A 16134-nucleotide genomic window follows, 5' to 3' on the forward strand; every position below is an offset into this window, starting at 1 on the left:
TTATCCTAGAATTCTGACTCTTCTACCTTTTGCATGACCTCAGGCTAGTGGCTTACCTTTCCTCAGTCCATCTGTAAGATGGATTAATAAAACCTAACCCATGAATAGGAGGCAACTAGACAGAAGGTATAAGGCACCTAACACATTACCTGGCAGAGGGTAGGTGATATTTAAAAAATATATTTGTGAGTCCCCCCTGTAGTGCAATGGGATCGGTGGCATCCTGGGAGTACTGGGATGCAGGTTTGATCCCTGGAGGTGCACAGTGGGTTAAAGATCCAGCATTGTTGCAGTTGCAGCTTGGGTCGTGACTGCAGTGGCTCAGATCTGATCCTGGCCTGGGAACTCCATATGCCAGGGGGCAGCCAAACACACACACACACACACACACACACATTTCAAACTTATTTGTGACAGTACTATGCAAATGTTAGTAATTATTAAGGCTGAGCAGTTTTAATACCCAGGTGATTGTGGCTACACCGGAGGCTCAGAACCCTTCTTGCTCAGCCTCCTGAGACTCTGGTTTCTGCGTTCACCATGCCCAGACCACGCTCTCTTCTCTCCCTCCCTATATGGTTTCCCTCTAGGACTGCTTGTCCCACCTGCATTGAAGAAGGTAACCTTGATCTGCTGACGTCAAAGGCATATCAAAGGTCTTAGAAGGCCAGGCTTCTAGCCTGAGGATGCCACCAGCTGACCTAGGTGTCCAGTGTCTGAGTACGTAGCCCAGCTGACTGCGTGCTAGCTAGATTTGCTCTTTTGGAGCAGATGCTATTGTCTCTATTGTCTTTCTGCCTGTTCAGGTTTAGGGCTTTGCATGTTCAGCCAGCATCCTAGTTGATAAAGAGCTCTCTGAAAGTTGAGTGTCATCAGAATCAAGACCCACTGTCCTTTCTAGCTCTAGTCTGGGATATCTTGCTCTCCCCCAACCACCCCGCCAAAAAAAAAAAAAAGGTCTTATCTTCTGGGTCTAAAAAGCAAGAGAGTTTCAGCCTATCACTGGCTGCTGATTTAAAAGCGTAATTAACACATGCATACAGTAGGTAATCCAGAAGGGTTAGTGAAAGACAGACCTCCGACAAAGAGAGGTTTTGCTTTCTGTTTGACAAGGGTGAATGCTGCTGAAGGTGTGTCTGGAAGTGAGATTAGCCAGACCGTCTGCCATCATGGGTTTGGACTCACCCATATTTGGGATCAAATCTGGCCTCTATTGAGCACCGGTGTAGGTTTGGGTAAGTCACCCAACCTCTCTACACCTCAGTTTCCTCATTGGTAGGAAGGGGCATGCTGTAGGAGGTGGTGGATGATGAAACGCCAGTGATTTAGGAATGCTAAGCACAGTGCTTCAAGCATAGTAGACAATTAATGCTATTAGCACCAGCATCAACAATAATAATAATGCCATATCCAGTGTGATCGGGATAAGAAAATACTCTGGCTGTATCTGGAATAGAGGGCTCTTGGGGAAACCCACCCTTATCAAAGCAACAGCAATGGCTGAGGAGCAAGAAGCAGCAGTCTGTCAGAAGGTCCCTTTGCTTTGACTTCCCTGTAGTCATGAATCAAAGGACAAGCCAGAACTCCGAGAGGAATTCGCATACTCATGCTTTCTGCAGATTTTTTTCCTGGACAAGTGATTTGAAAACCTTGGGTCTTTCATCAATATAGATGGTGCTCAATAACCTTCTAAGGAATTGAATTCTTAAAGTATCCAATAGGGTTTGAAGAATGGGCTGGAAAAAAAATACAGATGAGCCTTTTGCTGGCTTTGGTTTTCTCCTGTAGCAGCAGTTGTAGTGTTGGGATTTAGAAATCAATCAGTTCATTTGTCTCTGAATTATCAAAATACTGAATTTAAATTACCTCTCATTTCCTTAGGTTTCTCCATAAAGATGCACATATCAAAACCGGAAAATCCCTGAGACCTTTGAAAAAGGCAGGACCAACCAATCTATAAGCTGTTAAATGCAACCCATACGAATAGGGTGTTTGAAGTCCTCCATTGCTCTAAAGAAACCGCACTTCAAAAGTTTTCAATTCCTGGGTAATGGAGAAAAGGCCCTTTTTAACATTCTGTCCTTTGTTTATTTTCTTTCTCCCTGGAAAGCTTCCTTTACACTTCTCTAAACTGTTTAGCAATACTTTCTAAAGCTTGGGGCTGAGAAAACAACGTCGTTAAAAGAAAATTCAGATGTGTTTGTCTTCAGATGGTCTCTGTGGTTGTGTGGAAAGGCATCCTGGGGAGACAGTGCCTGGGATCCTGAGCAGCACCCAGTCCCAATTCCTAGAATGTGGGACCAGCAAAGGGGAAAATTCCTCACCCAGAGTTTGACAAGGGCTTTTCTGTGAAGACCACAGGTAAAGCAGGTAAATAACAGGGGCCGCCTTCACCTGTTCAGAATCACCTAATTCACTGTCTATCCTGTCTTCTTACAGGAGCTTCTGGCAAAGACTGATACCTGCTTTGCAAAAGGAACCCAGGACGATTATTACAACACATTCCAAAAGGCAAGTCAAAACTTGCCATACCTTGGAGGAGGCAAAAATGTGGGCAACTGCCATTCAGCTGCTCTGCTACAAAGGGATCTCAGGAGATAACTTCCTGGTCTGAACGCTGCACACGTACACAGATGAAGCAGGAGGGACAGTTTTTCGGTTTCGTGTAATATTCAGAATTTTTTAATGGCTGATCTTGGGGTGTTGAAACCAGCTCGTACTGGCTTTTGAGAGACAAGTATGTAACTTTCTCCCAACTCTCCATTTCATGACAGCATACTGATGGCTTGAAATCAGTTGGGGAGAAAATTTACACCACAGAAATGGGCAAATGCCACACAGCACTGCTTTTTCCCCCCTATTTCTCTGGAGCACAGGTCATTAAACATTTACCAGCACATGACATTCATTTTATGTTAACATCCTAATTTGTCTAACCAAACCCTTGCCATCTGATATTTAATTTGTTTCAAAATTGTTACCATGATCTCAGATGCATTTTGCTGAACACAGAAGTTGGGCACACAGCTATGATCATTTCCTCAACAAACACTCATGGGGTGGAGTGACTCAGTTATAGGCTGTGAGCATTTGTGAAGCTCCTGATGCAGGTGGTCAAACTGCCTTCTAGAGCAGCTGTCCTAATGACATCTGCAGAAACATGCTGCTGAGGGAGTGGTGGGGGACAGGGTGGTATGTGGATCCCTGGTGGGGGGTGGGGTGGGGAGGACTCTCAGCACCTACCTGTGGGCACTTGGCAGCACTGTAGCAGTCCCCAGCGGTGGCAAAAGGTACAGGATGTCCTTCGCTTGTTCGGGCAAACTGTAAGTCGGTGGCTGTGGGGTTTTGGAGAAAGGGTTAAAGGGAGCAGAAGGGTGAGAGTGGGAGAAAGATAGAGGGCAGGGGGCAGGATATGAACAAGGGGACAGAAGAAAAGAAGAAGAGTTAGATAAATAAGAGGGGATGAAAGGGGAAAAAAAAAAAACCCACCCAAAGTCTGCTTAGTGAGCAAACAGAGGAGGCAGGTGTACGCTTGCTCTCGCCACCCCCATGACATCTGTGGTTCCTGGCACTTCCTCTCCTGGCTTTTACCTGCACTGTCTTTCCCAGGATGGAAGCCCCAAAGGGGGTTTAAGATGTTTTGGAATAGATTCCTATCTAAATAAATATGTGAATCACCTGTAGTGTAATTGGATGACTATGAATCTCCTATAGACAGGGGCCTCAAGGCTGCAGGACGGGAGAAATAAAGCAGTAAAGCATTTCCAGCTCCTCAGCAGTTATTCCCCGAGGCGAGTCTCCTCCGTCCACCCTCGGCCCAGGCACTACTATTCTTGCCAAAATGCAGAGCAATCAGAACCCACATCTTGGAAGTATTAATGGCAGATTCTCAAGTTTGGGGCTAACTTGTAGTTTAAAAAAAATAAAAAGATAAAAATGCTTGTGCGTTTAGCCCTCTTGCTGCTTCTGAGAGCTGCTTGACCAGGGGTGAAGGTGGTCAGGAGGAAAGAGGTTGAAAATCCTGCAAAATCTATCCCACTATTGGGCATATATCCAGACAAAACTTTCCTTGAAAAAGACACATGCACCCGCATGTTCACTGCAGCACTATTCACAATAGCCAAGACATGGAAACAACAGATGATTCGATTAAGAAGATGTGGTATATATACATGATAGAATACTACTCAGCCATAAAAAAGAACAAAATAATGCCATTTTGTTCATCAACAGATGATTCGATTAAGAAGATGTGGTATATATACACAATAGAATACTACTCAGCCATAAAAAAGAACAAAATAATGCCATTTGCACCAACATGGATGGAACTAGAGACTCTCATACTAAGTGAAGTCAGAAAGAGAAAAACAAATACCAAATGATATCACTTATATCTGGAATCTAATATAAAACACAAATGAAACTTTCCACAGAAAAGAAACTCATGGACATGGAGAACAGACTTGTGGTTGCCAAGGGAGAGGGGGATGGAGTGGGATGGACTGGGAATCTGGGGTTAATAGATGCGAACTATTGCCTTCAGAATGGATAAGCAATGAAATTCTGCTGTATAGCACTGGGAACTTTATCTGGTCACTTGTGATGGAGCATGACAATGTGAGAAAAAAGAATGTATACATGATGTGTGACTGGGTCACCTTGCTATGCAGTAGAAAACTAACAGAACACTGTAAATCAGCTATAATGGAAAAAATAAAAAATTATAAAAAAATAAATAAAATTGTGAATCACGCACACACACACACACACACAAAAGAAAATCCTGTAAAATCTGGTGGAACTGGGACCAGAGGAAGCTTTGTAAACTTCTCTGCTTTGTTTTTTGGGAATAGCAAGAGAAGGCCTTCATCTTTTTGTAGTTTGGTGGGAAGGAAACTTGAGTACCCTGTCTTGAAAGGCAAGAAGCCCTTGTCTGCTTCCATACACAGAAGCCCTGAGTCTTAGCATGGGGTGTTCTCTAAGCAGAGAAACTACAGACTCTGTCCTTAGCCCTCATCAGTCTAGCTGAAGGCAGTTACAAATATCTTGGTACAAATCAAGTTTAATCTCCCTCCAGAGGAAAGCAATGCAATATTATGGGAACCATGTTAATGAAGAAAAATTAATTATTCATTACTTCTGTTTTTCCTCTCTTCAAGGGAAGGTGTTTGGATATTTGAGCTGTCTTTAACCATTCCTATGATTAATGGCCCTAACAAAAATGCAGTGTTGGCCAGAGTATGAAATCAGCCCACATACAGGCCAGTTTAAAAAAAGGTAATTCTGTCCTCCATTTTTCTTCTGTAAATCAACAGAGAAAATTAGTTTTATGCACGTGCATGCATGTGTGTGTGTGTGTGTGTGTGTGTGTGTGTGTACATGTACACACTGGGCTGGTGGGAGCCCAGGGTGGGGTGAATGTAGCTACATGAATAGCTTGGGGGTTTGGACCTGATAATCTCTTCTCCCTTAAAAACTTCTGCTACCACTCTTGCTTTGCCTACCTTGATACCTGGGGCTCACTTCCACTTGGCCTTAAGGCCTAAATTTCAATGTCAGGTTTTAGGGGATGAGGCCCTGGCTCTCCCCCCAACCCAGCAATGGCACCCCGTTAATGTGTCTCTCTCTATGGCCTCCATTCATTCATTTGTCACAACTCTGATGGAGCACCGCCCTGTGCTGGGCACTTTCCAGGCATTGGGGTAAGTGTTGAGGGGAACAGCTGTGATCCAAACCCACCCTCAGTGATGACCTGTCATCACTGCATCCCAAGGTCCTCTTCGCATGCCCTGTGCCTCGGGCTAGCCCCTGAGCAGGATGTGTCACTGCCTTCACAGAGAGACAGATGAACATGTGCCCCAGGGCATCCTGCAGAACTTACTTATGATCTGCATGGTGGTCAGGTCTATTCTGATCTTCTGGAAGCTGGAAAACCCAGCGGCCGTGTAGTCCTTCCGACACTGACAGTCATCACGCCGGCTTCCGTTGTAGGGACATTCGGTTGGGTTGTGCAACCTACGTTTTGGAGAGAATGTTCCAGTGAGGAGGGTGAGGCGTCTCCTGGGATCTCCCAGCCTGCAGGCTCTTCTGAGCCCTAGCATTCCTACCTGTGCCCATAAACCTCAGAGAAATTCTCAGAGTCGCCGTGAACCAGTGTCATGTACTCCTTGGGGTGGTCAGAGTGCATTCCAGCACAGAACACCTGAAAGACAGATCAGAAACATCCTGCAAAAGGGCGGATGGGAGGGGGGATCAGGAGAGCCAGGGCTGCTGGCTCTGAGACCAGTCTGGAAATAATGACTGAGCTGTGATGCTCACCTTCAGGAGCTTTCCCATGACAATCAGGAAATACTCCCCATCTTCGCCAGCACCTTTCAGCCTTTTGACTTCCTTGCAGTTCTGGGGCAACTCGCCTGCAAAACACAAGCCGTGAAAATGGGCTGTGATCCTCCGGGGTGTCCAGAGGCTCAACTTGATGAGTTACACTGTTCACCCTCACCATTGTCAGTAAGGGGGCCAGTTTCCCCAAAATTAATTCTATATTTCTGAAAAGGGCAGGCAGACACATCAACCATGAAACCTGTTCTTCAAGCTCCAGAAAGGTGGCTTTGGTTGGCCAACTTACAGTTATAGATATTCTGGCAGGTTTTTCTTTCTTCTGGCTTCAGATCAGCAGGGCATAAGTGGCTGGGCTGGTCTTCATTGGTTAGACACTGCACAGATCTGTGCATCACTCCAACGCCACAAGACACAGAGCACTGTAAGGCAGGGCAGGATCAGTGATGTGGCTATGGAATCCAGAACCATGGGCTTCTTGTGGTGGAGCTCAGAGCCTGGGGGCTTGCACAGGACCCCATGCTGCTGAAAACAAATATCTGACACATACAGAGCACTCACTACAGGCTACGTTCTGTGCTGAGTTTTACACATATGTATATGTACATATGTATTCATGCATATGATATATATCATATATATATATACTATATAAGTTTATATGTATATAATTTTCTCATCTAAGCCTCACATAATCCTGTGGGATAGCAGTAGCATTATTCTATTTTTTTTTTCCTTTTCTTTTTATGGCCACACGTATGGCATATGGAAGTTCCCCGGCTAGTGGTCCAATGGGAGCTGTAGCTGCTGGCCTACACCACAGCCACAGCAACACCAGACTTCAGCCACATTTATAACCTACACCACGGCTCATGGCATCGCTGGATCCTTAACCCACTAAGCAGGGCCAGGGATCAAACCTGCAACCTCACGGATACTAGTTGGGTGTGTTACCACTGAGCCATGATGGGAACTCCTAGTGCTTTTTAATTTTAAATTATGGTCCAATATATGTAACCAAGAAATGTGCCATTACAACCCAAGTGCTTCTGATGCATGAACCCATTTCATCTTCGCAACCACCCATCCTGCAGGGGAGGAAATGGAGACATGAATATTAGGCACGCTGTCCCAAGTTCGTTCAACTGGGAAGCCTCAGAACCGGGAATCCCAGGAGGCTTCTGGCTTCAGGGACCCCCTGCGCCCCCGCCCTCCACCCCCCATCAAGCACCAGGCCATGCAGCCCAACAAGCAGGGAAACCTCCTTTCCCCATCAGCACATTTCAAGATGCTAACTCCTGTTTCTCACCCAGGGCTGTCCTGGGAGGCAGTTACAAGGACAGCTTGGGCAAGATGTGGTTAAGACGGGGTTTGAGATTCCAGAGCTTTCCGGATTTGATGATTCAGCCATCTACTTACACTCCCCCAGTTGCCGACTCTCCAGGAGGCTGAGACCGGGCACTCCCGCAGGTAGCAGGGCTGGACACTGGGCGGCTGCGTGCCCGGGCAGTTGATGGTGGTTTGGTAGCTGTACTCGTAATTCTCCTTGCCGGTATAAATCTCACTACAGGAGACAAGCCTTTGTCTGTAGCCCTTTCCACAGGTCACTGAGCACTGAGAAGAGAGGGGATGAGAGCAGAGGTTGGAGCAGGGCCTGGGGGTAGCCACAATAGGCCCCTGACCTCCACACCGTCGAAGGCTGACCCCGGGACAAGGTGGCGGCAGAAAGCTCTCACTTTATTAGCTGCTTCTGCGTTTTGAGCCCCAGCCCCCAGCACACAGGGGACGTGCAACCCAAGGACAAGAGCCTTCCCGGATCCAGTGCCGCCAGAATATTCTCTGGCTCCCACTGCAGGCAGGGGCACCTTAAGCCCCTGCTCTGGATTTCAGGAGAAGGGGATGGGGGAGGCACTCCAGCTATCAGTGGGGCCACTTACAGCATCCACAGCCCTATATGTCTGCTGACAAATCATGCTTTTCCCAACATACAAGGACTGCATCAAAGAAGGAAGCAGGAGGGGTGGAGAGAAAGCCAGAGATCACCTGTGTGTAAAATCCAGGCACTTCCCCCAAAGGCACCCTGGGACATAAAATGCATTTACTATGAGCCCATCCTTCGCCACTCTACAGTTTGCTTTCCCATCTGCCCTCCACTTAGTTTCGTTCTCCCTCCTCTCTCCCTTCCTATGTATCTTGAATTGTTACCTTTCTGTTTTGCTCTGTCTCTAAATCATGCAGTCGTTTAGGCCTTCTGCCATAGGTACATAGCATTTTCTTTTTCTTTTTACAGCTGCACCTGTGGCATATGGAAGTTCCCAGGCTAGGGGTCAAATCGGAGCTACAGCTGCTGGCCTAAGCCACAGCCACAACAACACTAGATCCGAGCTGCATCTGCGACCTACACCATGGCTTGCAGCAATGCCAGATCCTTAATCTGCTGAGTGAGGCCAGGGATCAAACCCATGTCCCCGTGTTGCGACACTACATTGGGTTCTTAACCCACTGAGCCACAATGGGGAGACCATAACTATACAGCATTTTAAAATACTCAGAGAATACAGAGAAGGAGAAGGAATATGTTTTACTGGTGCCAACTCCCTTCTGTGATGGGACAACTACTTGGTTACTTATAAAATTTCAGTTTACCCAGCCATAAAAAATAACAAAATGATGTCATTTGTGGCAACATGGATGGAACCAGACTAAGTGAAGTCAGAAAGGAAAAAACAAATATCATAGGATATCACTTATATATGGAATCTAATATATGGCACAAACGAACCTTTCCACAGAAAAGAAACTCATGGACTTGGAGAACAGACTTGTGATTGCCAACGGGGCGGGGGAGGGGGAGGGAGTGGGATGGACTGGGAGTTTGGGGAAAATAGATGCAAACTATTGCATTTGGAGTGGAAAAGCAATGAGATCCTGCTACATAGCACAGGGAACTATATCTAGTTACTTATGATGGAAAATGATAGTGGATAATGTGAGAAAAAGAATGTACATATATGTGTGTGACTTTGGGTCACTTTGCTGTACAGTAGAAATTGACAGAACACTGTAAACCAACCATAATGGAAAAAATAAAAATCATTGAAAAAAAGATTTTAGTTAGTTTATGTTCAACCTCCCCAGCTAGGTATTTTATATAATATCTAATTTCAAAAAGAAAACTCAACTAACCAACAAATTCAGTTTTGATGATATCTTTAAGCAAAGTCACCAAGTCATTGGCCATACTCTGTGACGTAAAAATTAAGGTAGCATATCAGGATTCTGGAGATCAAAGGTTCTTCGGTGGGGGGAAGGGGGCAAGATGAACCTTGGGAAGAGTTTGCAGCATGGGGTGTGTTTTGCTTTTTCTGGGATGAGAGACCAGAGCCTCCATCTGTTCTGATTCGCTATGAAATCCAGTGTTCCTCTTTTTCCTGGTGTCTTCTGAGCTGTTGCTTTAAGCCACACAGCTTTCCTCTCTGGTGACTTTTTCAGAGGGAAGGCTCCCCTTGACATGGTCCCAGAGGGAGGAGGGAAGAGGCCCAGCCACAGGCACGCAGAATATTGCTGTGCCTTCCCTTCCCTTCCAGCTGACTTGGGACCTGGAAATACTCTGTGTACATTTCTTCCTTCTTTGGCTGCCACTGTTCAAATGCCCCAAGACCCAGCTGCCACCAGGCTAGGGGAGTGCAGAGCTGGTCTGAGGTGTTTCAGGTGTGGACAGATGCTTCTGTCCAAGCCATGGCTATTTTAGAGTATCTAACTCAGCGCTTGCATGCCTGACCTCAGTCTGTACTAATTTAAATGAGGTTGTACCATCTGAGAAGGCAAGTGCCAAGACCCTTTACCACTGCCCAGGAGCCAAAGCAGTCCAGTGGCTATTTACGTGGGGGATGCAGTGGGGAGGCAGCATTTGCAGATGGAACTGAGCCCCCAGTATGGCCAGGCTTTACTAAGAGGGCTCCACATCTTTGAAAAGAAGCTGGAGAGAACACCCACTCATCAGTAGTTTTTAAGAGCATCCTGAAAACATTGACTGCCTCTGGCTTCCTTAATCCATTGCAGACCAGAGTTCTGACATGTAAGAGACTCTCTCATCTCTGGGGAGGGAGAGCAGCAAGGGGTGCGGGAGTCTTACTGCTGATTCGCCATGCTCCGGTGCCACATGCATGTTTCCTCATGAGTATGAGGTGCTTTTCTAATTTGAAAGGAACAGTAAAGCAAAATGAAACAGTGAGAATGTGGGCTCCTTGCACTGGCGATACACTCTGGGCCCAACCAGAGAAAGACACACATTCAACCGGGGGTGATGGCGCCCTATTCTCCAGTAGGGAGCACACAGAACACTCTCAGAGAGAAGGGGTATCTTCCTGTGGCTCCTGCCTTTTACTAGAAGCTTTTCTAGAGGAACTCTGGCCCAGTTCCTTGGGCATCACTCCCTTTGCAGAGTCCCTTCCCGTGGTCCTTGTGTCTGTACCAACTCCTGTCTCCAACGCTCTAATCTTTGTGTATAATTTGCAGATTTTTCAACTCATGATACATCTCAGAATTTGTGTCTGTATGGAACACTTTAAAAAAAAAGCTCTCTCAATCTCATCTTTTGGGCTTTAAGAGTAAGGTGATACAAAAGCCATTAGAGTAACATGACAAGTTTTAGAGAGACCAGAACCCTTTCAGCATAATAATAACCACACATCCATGACCAGCTAAGAAGAGGATGTCAGCCTTGACAGTGTGAAGGGCATCCAAACTCTAGCAGGATGAGTGACCAAGAACCAAGCCAGAAACTAAGAAGAGGAGGCAGAGAGGTGAATGGTCCAAGGAATGGAGGTATGAATCAGGAGAAGGGGCAGAAAGGAAGGCTTTCCCCTGCTGTGTGCCAGGGGTTGGCCTTGTGCAGCAGCCCTGGGACCTGAGGTTAGGGACCAGGCCTTTCAAGGCACCAGCAGGGGTGAACTGATGAGACGATTAGCCCCCGCCCCAGGCTCCTTCTCCTACTCCACCTTGGTATCTGAATGGGTTGGCATTTATGCCTCAAACCCAAAGTCAAGGACTATTTTCAACTCCTCTGGGCTTCCCATGTATCTGGGTGGCTGATAGTAAATCTATTTCTAATAATCCAGACTACATCTTTTCTCCACTCTTTGGAAACATATGAAGAACAGGTAGGGTTGGTGTACAGCAGGGTTTCTCAGCCTCAGCACCACTGACAATGGGGCAGGAGAGCTTTCTGATTTGGGGCAGTGCTATTCACTGTGGGTGGTTTACCAGCATCCCTGGTCTCTATCCACCAGATGCCAGTAGCATCCCTCTTCCCCCATTTGTGACAACTAAAAATGTCTCCAGACAGTGCCAAATGTCCCAAGGGAGGGGGAAGGGGGAAGGAAAATTCACTGGAGTAGAGTGAAGGATGGGGAGACATAGTAGAAAAGGCTTTAGGGAGAGTTTAAGAGTAGCAACTATTCAACACCCAACACACATATCATCTAAGTGCAAATATCTCTTTAAAACATGATATTGCTGCTCTGTCAGACTATGATGAGACCTTATTGATGGCAAGCATCTTTGCTATGCCCAGAAACTTCCCTTCTTTGGGGCAAATGACAACTGCTATTGATGTTATTTAAGGTCTTTTAGTATTTGAAAATACAACGAGGTTTGAAAATATAATCATGTGACTATTACTTTTAGATTATTAATAATAAAAATTGTAGGTAGGCACTGTGTACCGCAAGAGATAAGGAAAAATAGACTTTTGATATCCCTTGGATGTTACAGAGAATTATTTTGTTCCTCCAGATCAGAGATGGTTAAATATGGGTGGGCAAGCCATATCTGGCCCAAGGTAGTATTTGGTTTGCCCCATACAAAGCTTTAAACAAATAATTGCAGCCCTCATTTTCTTTTTCTTTCTTGCTTTTGTGTTTTGGCCGCCCCTTGGCATATGGAGTTCCTGGGCCAGAGATGAGATCCGAGCCATAGTTGAAACCTATGCCACAGATGTGGTAACACCCTTGATCCTTAACCCACTGTGTCGGGCCAGGGGTGGAACCTGCATCCCAGGGCTCCAGAGATACAGCCAATCCCAATGCACCATAGCAGAAACTCCTGAGTCCACATTTTAAAATTAGGAGAGCTCACATTAAAGCCCGTATTTGTGTCTTCTCTTAAAAGCTCGGATTTGGTAACAGCGGGCCCAAATTTCTGCATGGCCTCCATTGGAGTGAAAGACAGCCTGTTTCCTTTACATATCACATGCTAGTTGGTCACAGTCCTCACTGTTCCCTATTGCCTCCCTGACATGAAGACATTTTCTTATACTTTCTATTTTCTTTTGACACCGACAGATATCATATGAATTTGTAAGTCCTGTAAGAATTGTTTTTGAATCACACTAACAGGACGGCAAGGTGAATGACAGAATGAAGAGGTGAGGGGAGCATGGACACCATCATATGCACCTCCCTCAGTCTTCACATGAAGGACTCTGGCCCAGGAAGACAGAGGGACTTGTCTGAGAATTCACAGTTCTCAGGAGTAGAATCAGCAGGTGGGGGTGAGTCTTCTACATTCCTGCCCTCATACTCTACTATCCTTAGGCCATCATTGACCTGAAAGTGGTGACAGAATCCCCAGGACCATACCTCTGACCATTCTCCTGTGATCCACACATACTCGCAGGGTTGCAAACTACAGCTCTCGCGGTCCGCAGGCCGTGTGCTCATGTCACAGTGCACACCATGAACCTCACCACCTTTGTCCTCATCCACGCATACCACCTTGCGGTACCTGGAGCCTTCGCCACAAGTCTTGGTGCACTGTTAAAGACAGACAGACAAGTGGTGACATGGAAAGATAACAAATGACTTCTCATATCCTGTGATACATCATCATAATTCATTTTCCTATTTACCCTTTAAGACTGTAACTTTTTTTTTTTTTTTTTTTGGTTTTTAGGGCTGCCCCCATGGCATATGAAAGTTCCCAGGCTAAGGGTTCAATTGGAGCTGCAGCTGCCAGCCTTTGCCACAGCCATAGTAATGTGGGATCCAAGCTGCATCTGTTACCTATACCACAGCTCACATCAACACCAGAGATCCTTTAACCCACTGAGTGAGGCCAGGGATCAAACCCACATCTTCATGGGTACTAGGTGTGTTCACTACGTCTGAGCCACACAGGATCTCCCAAGACTGTAAGATTTTGAGGGCAGGCAGGGAACTCGTTATTTTATGCCCATTACTTAACAGTGTAACAGAGAAGAACAAACTGACTCCATACTGAAGCTCTTCCTTTAGCTCGAAGTCTTGGGCTCTGCCACCTATGCTTAGTCGTGCTGGCTCTGCACCTTTGTAAAAGAATGCTGCCTATAGTCTGAAATCTACATTACAACCCATTCTCAAGGCTCTGACCTTTAAAGGTATAATACTTACCCATTCATATAAAGACCAAAAACTGCAGAAAAGAAAATAACAATGGTTTTGTTGGAGAATTATAGGAACATTTTGACCAGAACTACTTGGACAGCTGTAAGAACAAAGGATTCCTGGGCCAAGAAATTGGCAACAACCAGCCACACCCCCTTCTTCTTTTAGCCTAAAAGAAGACTGAATTCTAACTCAGATAAGATGGTTCTTTGGGACATTAGTCCACCATCTTCTCAGTTTGCTGGATTGCTGAATAAAGTTGCCATTCCTTCCTGCCAACACTTCTTCTCTTGATTTACTGGCCTGTCACACAGTGAGCAGTATGAACCTGGACTCATGTAACAATGACACTGTTCCTGGAACAGCATTTGGCATTCAAAAAGTAGCTATCTGAATGAAGCAATCAAAGTGTGAATGAATGGATTTCAGGTTTAGAAAGGACCTTAAGCCCTGATTACTTCACCCATTCGAACACTGACTCTCTTTATGGCCAGATGGTGTTGGAATACCTCTAGAATCAGGGAAGTTATTCCCTGTCCAGGAGGCCCGTTTCATGTTCTAAGCCCATCTCTCTGCAGACTCCAGCCTCTCATCCTAGTTGTCAATTTCAGGGGACAGTTTCATACCCCATAAATAACCCCCTTCAGGGACTTGAGAAGAGCTTTTCTGTATACTTTAAAATTGTTAACATGGTGAATTTACAATATATGTATTTTACTATCAAAAAAAAAGAAGAAAGGCAAGAGGTATATCAGGAAAGACATTTCTGAGTCAAGGTGGATTCCAAACTCATGGGATGAGGCAGTTAATAAAAGAGAAGGAGGCTAATGAGGGGAAAAAAAGAAGTGGAATTTATGGGCCTCCCTAAAGAGGCTAAAGGAGAAAGTTTAAAGGACATTATGTGAACAACGACAGCTTACAGTAGTGGGATAAGGCCCAGAGGCAACAGGTTTGTAATCCCTGGTTAAAGGGAACTTAAACTGTCCTTAACCCAGCTTGGTTACATGGTGGCTTTTCAGTGTAATCTAGAGTTTTAAAATGCTGGGTGACACAGATGCTTCCGATAGGATAGGCTTTGGAAGACCTTTAACAACACAGATAATTTAGGTAAAAACCTCTAAGGTGGGCTTTGCTGTTGGTTAAAGCAAAAAAAAAACCAGAAGGAATCTGTGGTCGGTACAGAGATCCTCCTAGAATGGAACGTCCAAGAATACCACTTGCTCTATTTTCTCCACTTGGTTTATGGGAATGAAAACATTGATCCCATCCATCTCACAAAAACCTGGGTATCCTGGGTTTTAGGCTAACTCCCAGTTTACTCATATGAAAAATGGAATTTTAAATAATAACAAAACCTTGCTACTTAGCTGTCTACTTCTTCAGTGTCCATCTTTGCTACTAAAATATAGCTCCTCTCTGAGGGCAGAGGCTGTGTTATTTGTGTGCACTCCTGTTCATCTCCCCTTCCTCCCAGCCTGCAGCCACCACCAATCTTCTTCATATCACTATGGGAGTCATCTGATATACGGCCTTTCGTGTCTATCTTCTTTCATTTATTTATTTATTTACTTATTTATTTATTTTTATTATTAATTAATTTATTTATTTTGCTTTTTACGGTCACGTTTGCAGCATATGAAGTTTCCAGGCTAGGTGTCAAATCAGAGCTGCAGCTCCCAGCCTATACCACAGCTACAACAACGCGGGATCCGAGCCACGTCTGTGACCTGCACCACAGTTCACAGCAACACCAGATCTGTAACCCACGGAGCAAGGCCAGGGATCAAACCTGCATCCTCATGGATACTAGTCGGGTTTCTAACCCACTGAACCACAACAGGAACTCCTGGATTCTTTTATTTAGCATAATGCATTCAAGGTCCTTCCATGTTGTGCATAAACCAGTACTTCATTCCACATCTTTTGGGAGCTGTTTTTTTTTTTTCCTTTCAGAAAGTAGATGGGATATGTAGGTGGTATGTCCTGGTAGCCCCTTATCACGTACAAACTTAACTCAAGGTTTCTGCTACTTGGAAGCAAATCTCAACATTGAGAGTACAGAATCATTCATAAGTTTTCTGGGGCACAACTAAAAATAGAACACAGTGTGAAATGAGCAAAGAGGAACAAATCCCTTCCCACCAGTGCAGAAGGCTGGCTGAGCCCAGTATCTAGCTCAACCCTGGCTTAGCAGTTCTGGTGGTTTTTCTTCCCCTGGAGGATTCTGCGAACCGTTGTGAAGGAATAATGTTTTTGTTTCTTTTTTCTTTTTTTTTTTTTGTCTTTTTGTCTTTTGTCTTTTTGTTGTTGTTGTTGTTGCTATTTCTTGGGCCGCTCCTGCGGCATATGGAGGTTCCCAGGCTAGGGGTCG

The 16134-nt window shown here is 45.3% G+C and overlaps 1 protein-coding gene across 1 annotated transcript in view; it reads right to left on the reverse strand.

Annotated features, from left to right (window-relative positions):
- ADAMTS9 (ADAM metallopeptidase with thrombospondin type 1 motif 9) overlaps positions 1–16134 on the reverse strand; it is a 174109-nt gene that overhangs the window by 15554 nt on the left and 142421 nt on the right. Inside the window, exons 31-37 of the mRNA XM_047778629.1 lie at positions 12981–13154; positions 7759–7953; positions 6629–6761; positions 6322–6416; positions 6111–6205; positions 5885–6018; positions 3244–3335 (exon numbers count right to left, since the gene is read on the reverse strand). Coding sequence (XP_047634585.1) covers positions 3244–3335; positions 5885–6018; positions 6111–6205; positions 6322–6416; positions 6629–6761; positions 7759–7953; positions 12981–13154 — 918 coding nt within the window. The remainder of the gene's footprint in view (positions 1–3243; positions 3336–5884; positions 6019–6110; positions 6206–6321; positions 6417–6628; positions 6762–7758; positions 7954–12980; positions 13155–16134) is intronic.

This window comes from Phacochoerus africanus, chromosome 1 (assembly GCF_016906955.1).
Source record: "Phacochoerus africanus isolate WHEZ1 chromosome 1, ROS_Pafr_v1, whole genome shotgun sequence".
NCBI lineage: Eukaryota > Metazoa > Chordata > Mammalia > Artiodactyla > Suidae > Phacochoerus > Phacochoerus africanus.